General features: G+C 42.9%; 1 protein-coding gene across 6 annotated transcripts in view; it reads right to left on the reverse strand.

Annotated features, from left to right (window-relative positions):
* Positions 1–14,378, reverse strand: part of SLC67A1 (solute carrier family 67 member 1) — a 937,984-nt gene that overhangs the window by 360,515 nt on the left and 563,091 nt on the right. For all 6 annotated transcript variants that reach the window (XM_085644744.1, XM_085644747.1, XM_085644745.1 and 3 more), the window contains exon 6: positions 3,463–3,572. In XM_085644744.1, the coding sequence (XP_085500870.1) occupies positions 3,463–3,572 (110 nt within the window). The remainder of the gene's footprint in view (positions 1–3,462; positions 3,573–14,378) is intronic.

Here is a 14,378-nt window from a genome sequence, read left to right on the forward strand (position 1 = left end):
ATTTAATTTGGTGGATTATATAAAAGGCTATGTGCTTTATGTACAATGGAAATCTCACTGTATATAAATAATGGTTTTAAAAACTTTAGTTGTTGCAAATATAACACTGGGCAGACGAAAACTGCACGATCTAGGTCCTGGATTCCTTTTGAGGATAGGGGGCGAAATCTTTCATTTCTCTTGATATCCCAAGCTCCAGTCACACTCCTTAATGGCAGCATTTGAAGTTTAATAAGCAAACTTTGTGCCATATATTCCAACGCAAATTAGGCTGCATTTGTTTTATAGTGCACGAGGATCGGATCCATTCCTATCTAATCGGGGCAAAGCACCGGGCCATATCTAATTGCATGCTTAACTCCGGCCTTGAGCCCTTAAGGAAAGCCTTTAATTCCAGACGAGACAGGGCCCTAGTGGGTCTTGCTTTAATTTAAATAGATCTAGGGCAGTGGTAAAGTTTCCCTGAAGATGCTCTCTGGTAGCTGCTCTATGAATATGTCTCTACAGAGCAGCTTTCTTAAGGCGCCCTCAGAGTGAAGTAAACGATAACCTCAGCGGATGATAGCCATCAGGCACAACACGTGTGCGGGTTAGGCCAATTTCCAAACGAAGCGCACTTACAGAGAATAAGCAGTTCAACCCACAACGTTTATGGAGAATTTTACCCTCGATAGTGTTCATGAAAGATCAATGATCAGTTCCCACAATCTCCATTGCATACCACAGACGGGGCAGAAATTTTAGGCAAAACAAAAGGAGTGTGGCAAAGTGTCTCCTCTGTGACCAATATAGAACCTCCTCAGGCTGTTTGCTGACTCCACGCTTTGGAGCTAAGGTGAGAGACATGATCCTTCTCCAGTAGACTAGGACTGAATGTCTTCCCCAAGTAGAAATCATTTTTGACCAGTTTCGTTTTTCTTTTCTTTCCTCGAGTACTTGCTAAAATGTATTGGCTTTAAACAAGGCTTTCCTTTGAATGTAAGTATTTTGCTTTTGGAAATCTTTATTTTTAGATTTCATCTGCATAGGATTGGAGTAGATAAAGTGATCTAGACTCTTGTAGGCATTTGGGGGTAAGGTCTAGTGGCACTTTATCCTCCGCGTATAGTAACCAGCTTATTTTTTCACCACCAACTCTTGGGGGGGTCCCCTTTACTGATGCGAGGCCTGCTGGTAGATTGTAGACGTACAAAGAAAACAACTTAGGGGCAAACAAGCACCCCTGTTTTAGCCCATTATTTGAATCTACATTTGTAGAAAGACCCTGGTTTCCTCCCAGCAGCACTTTACACTAGGTCAAAGTGTGTAGTGCTACTATTAGATTCAACAAACATTGGGTAATGCCAAGAGACGTTAATTTGTTTCAAAGAGTCAGTCTAAATGCTGCAGAATAATCTATGAAAGCTATACAAACTACCTCCTTGTCTGTACATATTTTTCAGTAATTGCTTGAATGATTGCAATATTGTCAAGTATGACACATTTCAGTCTGAAACCTGCCTGTTCTCTCGGGAGGATCATTTTTTTGTGAGCCCAACTTTGTAAATGGAGTAAAATCCTTTCTGCGCATAACTTGCCAGACACTTCCAGCAGTGTTATTTGTAGGTGGATACTCATCACGGCCCGATTCTGATCTCGTTCCAAAAGCATACCGACCGAATCGGTTCTGAAATACTTTCCGTACAACTCGGATCAGGGGAGTACGACTGAGCGATTTGGATGCATCCGTATGCATCCGGATATGATTTGGTCTCAAATCCAATTGACTCCAATGGGAGCCTGTGTTCCGAATGTGAATATAGGCTCCCATTGAAGAAAGGGGTGGGTAGGGAAATTCGTAAACCCTGTGGTGGGCACCCCATGGTGCCTTCCACACTGTGCATGGTTGGGAAGGGGGGTCCCATGGGTACCCCCATGGGCCCGATTCGGAGGGCCCCAGGTGAAGGGGGGCCTTCTACAGGCTCCCAAATACCGATTCTGATAGCCGTTTTGTTCCAGGCAAACTGAATCGGAAAGGCTGTCCGGTCATCGTACTCACTTGCTCGGAAACCGAGTCCATAGAGCTGCACGAATCGGCTCCAGAAAGGGTTGACCTGTCCAAATGCTTTTTGGAACCGAGTCGGACAGCCCTAACGGTTTCCAGGCATCGAACTTGGTTGTTCGGAAGTGTGTCCAAATTGGTCAGAAACGAGGGCTCTGGATCGGATTCAGCAAACCCGAATCCGATTCGGAGCCCTGCCGACCGACATTGGAATCGACTCCTCAGAAGGGATCATTCTAAAGAAAAGGTTTGCAGATTTCTGTGCAGAACATCCATGATCTAAGAAGAGATTTAACCCACTATCTACAGCTATACTAGGCTTTGGGAAATGTAGGCTTTTCAGGTTAAAGAGGCTGCCAACAGCAACGATTTGTGCTCCACCAAACAAGAAATCCCTTGGCATGAGTAAACCGCTCAGTATTGTAGCTGGTGATGGGTATCGTTGGTGTAGGGTAGCTTGGCTTGGCACGGGTGGGATAAGAAATGTGTAGTGCATGGTTCAAAGGGGCCGGATGGTGGGAGAGATTACCCTCTCTCTTCACTGATGTTGCTACCCTGTGTGGCTTTGTTTTTTGGCAACAGGGTTGTTTTATTATGAAATGTGGTGTTTGTCCTGGCTGGTATCAGATCTCACCGTGTGCTGTATTACTAAGATCAGCTTATCACGCTCATTTTATGTTCCTGCGCACAGGAAGGATGTGTTTATCTAGTACACGGCAATATTTTAGCAGATGAAGGGATCAAGCATGGGCCGCGTGCAGTATAATTTATCTCGCGCACACAGAGGCGCTGTGGTGACAGGTTTACTCTGGTTTGCTTCCAGCCCATGAGGGGTTTTGTTGTGGTTCCACTGAGAGCCGGCTTTGTTGATGTACTGGGAGGGCTGCATCCAATGTCTGCTAAGACAACACTTTAAGATAAAGAGGAAAGCATGGTAAAGCGTGGCACGGTTACAGGATTACTTCACTGAGCTGAAAGATAAGAGGAAAATATCTAACACTGCATGAATTACAGTCGAAAGTGTACGGGTCTTGATATTGTAAATATCAAAGGAATGAGGGAGCGCCTCACCACTGCTGTGTACCGCGCAGGGACAGCGTCAGTATGCAGAGGTGCACACTGGGAAGGTCACACTGGCTCGTCCTGTTCACTGCTCTGGAAGAGTGTGAATCCGCTAATCAAAGCTGTGTGTGAGGACTGCTAGTGAAGAGCTTTCCTCCATCTCCCCCCACAACTATACAATATGCATAATGAAATACAGAAAATATGTATGTGTGCTTCCTGCGCATTGCGCCCCCCTCTTGAACAACCATTGTATATCCCTCGGCACCTCTGTCAAGCACACACCTACTGCAGTAACAGCACACCGATAAAAGCTTCGACCAGACTCCACACCGCATCACTGCCTCCCCCACACTTACTCGCTTGGGTCCCGCGTTCATCTGGCACCGTCCGGGGTGGGATGTAAACCAGTACTGCCGGGATGCACAGAAGATTTACTGTCAGCGCAACAAATGTTGGAAACTGCAGCCTGTTTAAAGAAAGGAATACAATAATTAACTTATCAAACTGTGAAATATGAATATGTTAGGTGCACACGCCACTGCGTTTTCTGACAGCCTTCGTAACTGTGATAGGAACCATGTGTATTACATGGTCTGTGTGGCTCTTGATTCATTGCAATATGAAACACGAAAATCTACATACAGCTAAACCTAGCTGCACTTGAAAAGAGAGAACACACCGTAACAACACATATGACCCCCTCTCCACCCATAGCCACAGAAGCCTTGCATTAAGTTTTACGCAGATATATCTCTCAACCATTCTAACTCCATTAAACTCATCATAAATAGTTCACAGCTCATCAATTAGTCGTTACTAACCCTCCTAATTTTATATCTTAAAAAGATAGGCCTCAACCATCGTTATCTTCAACTGAGATTTAAAAAGAAAAACAGAACAAAACAAGCGTTGGCAAAGCCAATAGGTCTTTGTCATGTTGTACACCAGTGTGGCTTATGTTTAGGATGGCTAAAAGTTAGTGGAATTAAGGGGAGTGGAGTGTCATAAAATGGAATAGCTTGGAGTGTTATGGAGTGGCGTAGAGAGTCGTGGAGTGGTGTAGAGTGGAAGTGGAGTGTCATGGAATGGAATAGAGTAGAGTGGTGCAGAGTGTTATGGAGTCTCGTGGAGGGAGTAGAGTGTCGTAGAGTGGAAGGGCACAGAGTGGAGTAGAGTGGAGTGGCGAAGAGTGCCAGAGTGTAGTAGAGTGTTGAAGAGTGGAGTGGCATAGGGGGTTGTAGAATGTTGTAGGGCAGAGTGGAGTGGAATAGAGAGTGTTGCGTAGAGTTTTGCAGAGGTACGTAGAACGGAGCAGCTTGTCGTGGAGTAGAGTGTTGTAGAGTTGAGTGGTGTAGAGTAGAGTTAAGAGGAATACAATGGAGTAGAGTAGCGTGTTGTGGAATCGAGTGGAGTAAAGTGGCATGAAGTGGCATGGAGGGAGGTGTATTGAGTGTTGTAGAGTGGAGTAGTGTCGTAGAGTGGCATAGAGTTGAGTAGAATGTCACAGAGTGGAGTAGAGCGTCAGAGAGGAGTATTGTGGAGTGGAGTGTCGTAGAGCGGGCTGGAGTAAATTAGTGTAAAGTACAGTGGTGCAGAGTAGGCTGGCATGTAGTGCATTGGTTTTGAGTAAAGTGGTGCAGAGTCCATTGGTGTAGAGTGTAGTGATGTAACGTGGCACAGAGTGGAGTGCAGTGGCGTAGAATAGATTGTTTCTGAGTAGAGTGAAGTGGCGTAGAGTGGTGCAGGGTAGAGTGCAGAGGTGTAGGCTAGAGTGGTGTAGAGTGCAGGGGCATACAGTAGAGTGGTGTCAAGTACAGTGTCATGAAGTAAAGTGGTGCATAACAGATTAGAGTGGTGTAGAGTAATGTAACGTGTAGTGGCGTTGTGTGTAGTGGCGTAGAGTGCATTGGTGTAGAGTGCAGTAGAGTGGTACAGAGTTGAGTGGTACACAGTGCAGTGGTGTAGAGAGCCGTGACAGAGATTGCAGTGGCATATAGTAGAATGTCGAGTTCAATAGCGGAGAGTGCAGTCTTGCAGAGTGTAGTGTTGGAGAATGCAGTGGAGTAGAGTGCAGTGGAGTAGAATGCAGTGACTTATACTAGAGTGGTGCAGAGTACAGTAGTGCAATGGCAAAGAGAGCAAGGGTGCAGAGTAGAGTGGGGTAGAGTGCACTGGCATGGAGTAAAGTGATGCAGAATAGAAAGGCAAAGAGTGAAGTGGCGTAAAGTGCAGTGTCATATAGTGCAGTGGTGCACAGTAGATTAGAGTGGTGCATAGTAGAGTGCAGTGGCAGAGTAGAGGGGGTCAGAGTAGAGTGGCGCAGAGTTCAGTGGCAGAGAGTGAAGTGTTGTGGAGTAGAGTGTCAGAGTGCAGTGGTATACAGTGGCGTAGAGTGCATTAGTCTACAGTGCAGTGGCAGAGAGTGGTGCAGAGTAGATTGGCATATAGTATAGTGGCTTAGAGTGAAGTGGGGTGGAGTTCAGTGCGGTGGAAAGCAGCAAGGTAGAGTGCAGTGGAGGGGCACAGGATAGATTGCAGTGGAATGGCGTGGTATAGAGTGACATGGCTCAGACTTAAATAGAGTGGCGTAGAGTAGATTGTTTCAGAGTAGAGTGAAGTGGAGAAGAGTGAAGCGGCATAGAGTGCAGTGTCATAGAGAGCAGTGGTGCAGAGTAGATTAGAGTGGTTTAGAGCGAATTGGCATAGAGTGCAGTGTCGTAGAGTGCAGTGGTGCAGAGTTGATTAGAGTGGCTTAGAGTAAATTGGAATAGACTCCAGTGGTGCATAATAGAGTGGTGTGCTGTAGAGTGAATTGGAATAGAGTAGAGTGGTGTAGAGTAGAGAGGCGTTGTGTGGAGTGGTGAAGAGTAGAGCGCAGTGGTGTAGAGTGGTGCAGAGTGGAGTGGAGTGAGATAAAGTGGAATATGCATGGTGTGCTAGTGCACTGCCATTACAGTAAACACATCTTCACCTAGTGTATTGATTTGTTTTTATTGTATTAAAATATTTGTTTCCACCATACTTCAGAATTACCAGAAAATGTGCTTCATTTGTGCTTTCAATATTCTGTAGTACCTGTACAGCTCATTTACAGATCTTTACATTCTATTTTGTGCTAGAAAATCGCACAGCATTATGTCTGGGAGGAGTTTGGTGGTTCTGCCTCACTCCACAGAGTTCCGCGAGCGCCGGAGTGCAGCAAGTGCGGTTCTCGTGCTGATTTTTGCACCGGGAGTTTGCTCTGCACTGTAAAATCAGCATGAACGGCGCAGCACTCAGCGCAAGAGGGCGCAGCTTCTATCTGCTCAGGCGGCAGGTTTCTCAGCGCAAGTAGTAGCGACCTGCTGTGACCACCCTGTGTTGAGAACTCTCGCCAAGAGGGGTCTAGCGCATGATATAACTTTGGTGAACCATGTGGGAGAAAAAACTCTGCGCCACTTTGCAAAGATTTTCGGAACTCTGCACGGAGTGGGCAACACTTCACAAACTCTGCCGGTGGGATGGAATTCATCACCCATCCCTATAAGGTACCCCCAAGAAGCCAGCATGATTGTCACATAAATCCTCTCACTTTGAAGTCAGAGAAAGAAAAGTAAACACCAATCTCCCTCGACGACAGCGTCTGACTTTAACCTCTATCTCTGAGGCACAGCAAATGTGACAATATAAGAACCAGGTTTAAATGCCTGTTTACAGAACTTCAGTACTGGTGGAAGAATAAATTAAATTGAATTTGTGCAAGGGACGGGACAAACTCAAGCTGGACAGCCTAAAACGAATAAAGCCATTAAACAGAAAGCAAGCAAATGTGAGTTACAAACCACAAAGACAATGGTAAGCAATGAGTGAATTGCATTCCAGGTGAAGCTTTCAGAATGTCCCCAAGATGTTGTTAGCAAATCAGAACGCTGCGCTGTCTGGAAGGATTCGATCTAAAAAAGTATATCAACGGCTCCTATGATAACTCATCAGATATGCAGGTAGAATGTTTATATTGATTCGTGGAATTCGTCCACTGTGCATTTGTTGTTGTGAAGAGTACAATCCCCAATCAAAAAATAAGAAATAAGGACCAGATGCACAGAGCATTTTTGCACAAATTATCCGATTCGGAGTTCCTGACTGCAAAAATGCTTTTTCTTATGTACAAGTCCTATTTTAGCAGTCGGTAAACTATTATGGAATCCTAAAATGGGATTGCAACATGCTACCAAATTATTTGGAAGGGGTATGTTGTGGCCATCCCTTTCAAATACCAAATTAGTGTTATATGTATCAATGTTCTGTAACCCAAATCTGGGCCCGTATTATGATAAGGGCGCACTTTCCTCGTTCGAACAACGCGCACCTTCAAACAGGTGTGCCATGTGCAAACAGGTAAAGTGTGACCTATAATGTTGAATGCGATGCCCTCAGAGCAGCCGCAAACCTGTGCTGCTCTGGGGGAAGCGCATTCAAGTGAAACACAGAGCAGCTGCTTCAAAGCTGCTGCGTAGTTCACTGTGCAGGCGGCAACCCGACTGCACTTTCAAAAGGGATTAGAGATCCCCTTGCAGGCGGGTGCAGTTAGTGACTACACTCAACTGTAAGGGGATGTCTGAGAGGTCAATAGGACCCCCCTTTCTCCACTCTAGAGGGCTGCCATCAAGGGTTGCACTGACAGTGTGCCACCTTTTTGTGGTAAATTTTCAGTGCGCCTCCTAACTGCTTCTCTGTCTTTGTGCCTGCATCTATAAAACAGTATGGGCCAGAGGTAAAGAAATTCCCTAATTTGCATAGAGCCATGCCCCCATGCAAATGAAGGAACCTGCTCTTGAGATAGTGCTGGTGCTACATGTACAAGCATCTACGGCCCCTTCTTTAATACCAAAGTGCTCCGGGGGCACACGCCCATTGTACCCCTATGGCACTTTCTGCAATACAGCCACGGGTAATAAAATATTGAAAAAATACAGACTCCCGAATTGGGTTGGTAATGCATTTACAAAAGGGAACGGGTGCCCTTGAGACCCTTTCCATGTGAATTTTAAAAGGTGTGATGGCGAGTAGGCAGAGATCAAGGGGTACAACTACCAAGTCTGAAATAAACTTCTGAAAAAAGTAAACTTTTTCTAAATCAAGCCCTTTTTCATTCAAGGAAAAGGGAGTACATTTAAAAAACATTTAAGTTTACTTTCTTAAAAAGTGATCACAGACATGAACGTCTGATAACCCTAGCAGGCTACCATCTCGTTTATGTCCTACAATCATAATGAGTTGTAATTTGCAACCTACCTCACTAATACTCATGGGGTAGGTCGGATTACAACCCTCTATGATTCATAATTTTATGAACTGACCACTCAATACACAGGTTAGTTTGTAAAATTCTTTACAGGTCACAAAAATACTGGTGCAGATTGTGAGTAGAACAAAGATTGGGGCATGCTTTTACCTAGAGACACCTGGGCTAACTGTACTCACTCTTAACATGAAGCAGTTCAAAAACACATTGAAAAGGTTGGGGCGAGTAGACAGCGCTAGCGTACACCGGTCTCACTGGCAAAAGGCCCAAAAAGCTCTACTCAATAGTACCATATGTTAATTGATTCCCAAGAGCCTGAAGTATCCCAGAAATTCCACAATAAAGATCAGTTCAGCAAAAAAAAAGCATCACTCATTTCAACAGAGTGCAAGAATAGATGGCCTCTATCTAGAGGTAAAGCAGATAAAGCTAATCATTTGTTCCAAGTTCGTGAAGCTCTGCTTGGTAGAGGAGATGATGTGCTTATTTAGGATGCTCTTAATCTGTGGTAGCACAGTTTCGGAAAATATTTTGCCCACAGTAAGATAGGGGACTCAGGCACCTGCTTTTATATATATGCCCAATCTCCGCTCCTTTCCACTAGGAAGGAACCTTACTGGTAGACAAATAGCATTAAAGATACAATGTACCACCGAAGAACGCATGCCTTTACCAAGCATCCTTTACCACGCATTGCCTTTACCATACATTGCCTTTGCAATACAAGCCTTCACCATGCATATATCTTTACCACGCATGACATTACAGCGCAAGGTAATTATATACAAGATAAGTGAAACACATATATATATATATATATATATATGTATCTATATATATATCCACACTACTCCGGCGATCCAGTCAATTGTCATTCGTTTTCACAAGAAAATCACTGGTGCCGTGGCCTCTATAAACAAACGTGTTTTTTTCGCAACACTGCCACGTTTAATCACTCACTTATAGAGTCAGTCATGCACCAACAAAATTATCCATTCACACACTTATACACCCACTCATTCTTCAATATGCCTTTCCCTATATATAATAAACCTATTTAAACTTTACAGAAACACACAGACACTGGATGATGTCATCAGTGATGTCATCGGTGATGTCATTTGAGATGTCATTAGTGATGTCACTGACCATGTCATGAGTGATGTAATATGTGACGTCATCAGCAGTGCATTACGGGGGCGCAAGTTATAGTTAGCTGAACTAACTATAATGGGGGAATTTCTATGGTTTTGTACGAGTGAAATGTCCTGCTAACTATAACGCCCCTGAAACCTATGTTTTTTTCAGTGAGTATATATATATATATATACACATACGTACATATACACATACATACATATATATATATACACATACATATACACATACATACATACATATATATTTGGCGTGCTGTGTGGGTGCTGATTAACATTAAATACCTGTGAAGCACGAGTTGGTGTCCGTGTGCTTCTTCCTCGCCGGTTGGAGGTGGGAGACAGCTGTTTGGATTTACATACATATATATATACACATACATACACATACATACATACACATATTTAGATATAGATATATATATATTCTTCATTTGAAGACCAACAGGCATTACACGTTTCGAGTGCTACGACTCTTAATCATATGCCACTTGCTGTGAAGTCAGTGGGTTTGTTTGATTTTAAATCGATTTGTTCCTTCGTTGCAGATTTTATTAGTTCTTAGCCACGCCTATCGGGACTGCCACTCCCAAAATGCTCCATAACTACCCTTTTCATTTTTTACTGGTTTTCAAAGTCGATTTTGCCAACACAGCACTTATTTCACTGTGTGCCGAGTGCAACACTTGCTTTTAAAAGGACAGTTCCATAGCTCGGTCACAGTGTACCTAAGTAAAGCCCCGCTACCACTGAGTTTCTGTACAGCTGTAGTTTGCCTTTCAAAGCCATTACCTCAAGCACGAAGTGCTAAGGAAAGTTCCTCTTGCAAATCCTGGCTGCTGAAAAAATTAACTGCCCCTTTAAATCTGGATGACTGGACGGTTGTCCTTTTTCAATGTCTTAGTAGTTACGTTATTTAAAATCAAACGAACCCACTGACTTCACAGCAAGTGGCATATGATTAAGAGTCATAGGACTCAAAACGCGTAATGCCTGTTGGTCTTCAAATAAAGAATCTTTTAAAGCACTGTTGGTGTGGCCCGTACTGCGTTGCAGAATATATATATATTTCCTAATTAAACAGAGGTTAAAGGGATGCTATAGTTAGTTTCAGATTTTACACACACAAAACCATAGAAATTCGGCAGTTAGAGTTATCTCAAGTAACTATAACACATGTCCTAAGTTAACTATAACTCGCGCCCCCCACAATGCACAGTTTTCTCATCAATTAGTTCAATGCAGTGATATTATCAATGATGTCGTAGTAGATTTCAAGAGTGATGTAATATGTGGGGTAATTAGCAGTGTATGGCAAGGGTGTGCGTTATAGGTAACTTAGGGCACAAGCTATAATTACTCCTTCCTGGTTTTGGGGTAATCCGTCCAGTGGGAACTAAGAAAAAGGGGGGTCCCAAAATGTAAAATCCCCATGCATTTTCCATAGACATCTTTAAGACGGGCCACAGCAAAAACTGTTGAACGGAATTACACCAAATTTGGCAGGAAGCTAGATCTTGGTACACAGATTGAGACTGAGATTTTGAGAAATTAAGGGTTAACAATAATTTCATATTGGGACGGTTGTGTCCGCGAGAGTCTCATGAGAGTCCCACAAATTCAAAACTAGAGTCCTGTGATTGGTCGAGAAGCCCCACGAGTCCCTCAAGAGAAAGTGCTCTGATTGGCTGGCTGTTGGAGGTTTGGAAATTAAATGGCCACAGTAAAGGTATCCTGTCCCCCTAGATTTTGACATGAGGTCCCTAAGGTATAAGTACTCCAAAAAAAGTAATTGTATATTGTTTTAAAAGAAATGTTTAGGTATTGTAGGTGAGTTGTTAAAACACTCTACTAGTATAAATGCATATTGTGCCCTATATATTATTGAGAGAAGGTGTATAAGACATAAGAACTGTGATGGCCAAAATGTTAATACTTAAACAAAAAAAATTACAATCTTGTGAGACACTTATGAGATTGTGATAAGTAGGAAGGAGTAGCTGATCTTTAAATGCACTCTGGTATGCACACTTGTTACTGAAGGAAGGAGTCTTAGCGGAGATGGTGTTATTCAGAGCCTGCTATTTATGCCCATCTGCTTTGGAAGAGCTCTGAGTAGAGTTAAGACTCTTCCAATAACCTGCTATGCACAGTCGTCATACAATAGAGGGGTATCACCGGAGAGGTCAGTCCCTCCACACACCCTATTAGGCACATCCGTCATCTGAGAGAGAGGTCTAAGTAGAGAGGCTAGTCCCTCCACACTCCCTACTATGCTCACCTGTCATCCGAGACAGAGGTTTCAGAGGAGAGACTTGTACCTCCCCCATACCCTACTATGCACACTAATTATCTAATTATCCAATAGAGGGGTCTCTGTTCACCCTACTATGCACACTCATCATTCCATAGAGAGGTCTCAGCAGAGAGGTAGTACCTCCATATATCCTACTATGTATGTACATCATCTGACAAAGGGGTCTCTGTGGAGAAGCCAGTCCTCCCACACACCCTACTATGCACACTTGTAATCCAAGAGAGGGGTCTCAGTGGAGAGGCCAGTTCCTCAACACACTCTACTAAGCACACCGTCGTCTGAGAGATAGGTGTGAAAGGAGAGGCCAGTCCCTCTTCACTCCTTACTATGTACACCCATCATCCAAGAGAGAGGTCTTAGCAGAGAGGACAGTCCCTCCCCACACTGGCGGAGGTTGGCTTTATTTATGATAACAAAATATTACTTTACGGGGAACAAAACCAGAAATTCACCTAAAAAAACTGTTAAAGTAATGTTATAGTTAGGTATAATAAAAAGATCTGTTTTTATTTAAAAAAAAGAAACCTTACAAATTCACTGAAAAAAACATATGTTAAAGTAACGCTGAATTTAGATGAATTTCTCAGTGACAACATTAACGTTTTGAACTACAAAAACCGCAGAAATGTACCAGTTATAGCTAGCAGAGCTAACTATATCTTGCTCCCCATCATCTGCTTATGACGTCACATATTACATCACTCATGACATGTTCTATGACATCACTGATGACATCTCAAAATCAATATTGATGACATCACTGATGACATCATTGATGAAATCATCCAAGCTTCTTTTGTTCACATTGCTATATAAACGGGTATAGCATTAGAGCTCTGAAAGTAAGTACAAAATAGCTAAGAAGAATATGAGGCATCATTAATGCAATCACAGAAACAACTCCCTTAGGCATAGAAAACATGGGTTTTGTGCCATAATGACCCTATACCATACACTTCACGGGTTGTGCAGTTCACATTAACAATCAACCGCAAATATATGGGAAACCCTCATTGCATACGGTGTTCAATCTCTATACAAATGTTGAGAGAAAGACAAGTTCCTGAAAATACTGAACGTCTGTTCCAAAACGAATGCTCTACCATGGACAGATTTTATCTGTATCAAACCCCTGAGAGTCACCGAACCTACATTGAGAAATGAAGTTGATATGAGTAGCGAAGTGGGTACTGTAAACAGTATTCACTCCGTGGAGAGAGTTTACCCTGTACCACACTGTTTGCAAACAGTGAAACTCTCATGAGACATACACTACAGAGTATTAAAAAGTATAGTAACACCAGTGAACACTCTATGCAAAACTTGGCAAAAAAGATTATATTTACTTAAAATAAGCAACGTCTGATGGTGCTGATGATTATGCTACCTGCAGACTCCATACTGCGGTGAAAACTTTACTGATAGCCCATCTTCTGAAACAAAACAAGCACATATACATAGCTTAATACCTGGTGCACACAGTCTTCTATATGAGATAGAAATTGTCATACTGAGAAGATTCTGTCTAATAACTCAAGACTGCTTGCAATACTTAGTATGCTGTATGTAGAATCTTTCACCTGTTGCAAACGTTTTCTGCAGAGCCTAAAAACGGGTGTGGAACATAATGGGCACAAGTTGTCAACTGTCATCCGCACACAGGGTTACTCTTCAATGCAAACATTTATAACCTGTTCAATACCGCTACACACCTCTGATGCAGTAGGAGCACAAGTGTTTTGCAAACACAAACACCCATTAGCTGGACCCAGGCTTTACACAAATAGGCAGAAAAATAATATGTTAGTTACTCCCCACTATGTAACCTCTAAAACAAACTAGCACACTCATTGGATGATGTAATCAGTGATGTCATCGATGATGTCACCTGAGATGTCATGAGTAATGTCATAAATGATGTTATAGAACATGTCATGAGTGATGTAATATATGAGTTCTTCAGCAGTGCATTTCACGAGCACAAGTTATAGTTAGCTATGCTAAATATAATTGGTGCATTTCTGTGTTTCATTAGTTTAAAGCAGTAATGTTGCCACTAACAAATTCAACTAACTATAATGTTTCTTTTAACTTCGGATTTTTTCAGTGTATATATATATATATATATATTATCTACTGGCGGTCGCCAGTAGATAGTTATAGTTAGGACCGTGTTTCCATAGGAAATCCGCAACATTCTATTTGGAATAACTTTGGCGCTGGTTGACGAATCCTCGCGAAATTTTCAAAATAGGTGGGGCGCTCCGCTCCGCTCCTACCCTGAAAGTCTCGGGGGGATTCGTCAAGCGGGGGATGAGAAAAAAGGGGGGTCCCAAAACGCGTTTTCCCCATGCATTTTCCCATAGGACCTTTAGTCCGAGCTACAGCCCGAACGGCTGAACAGAATTACTTGAAATTTGGCAGAGAGGTAGTCCTCAGGTCAGAGATGTGCCTTTTGCAGGTCTGGTGTAAATCTGTTCAGTAGGTCCTGAGAAAATAGTATTTAAATCAATA

Source organism: Triturus cristatus, chromosome 3_1 (genome assembly GCF_964204655.1).
Source record: "Triturus cristatus chromosome 3_1, aTriCri1.1, whole genome shotgun sequence".
Taxonomy (NCBI): Eukaryota; Metazoa; Chordata; class Amphibia; order Caudata; family Salamandridae; genus Triturus; species Triturus cristatus.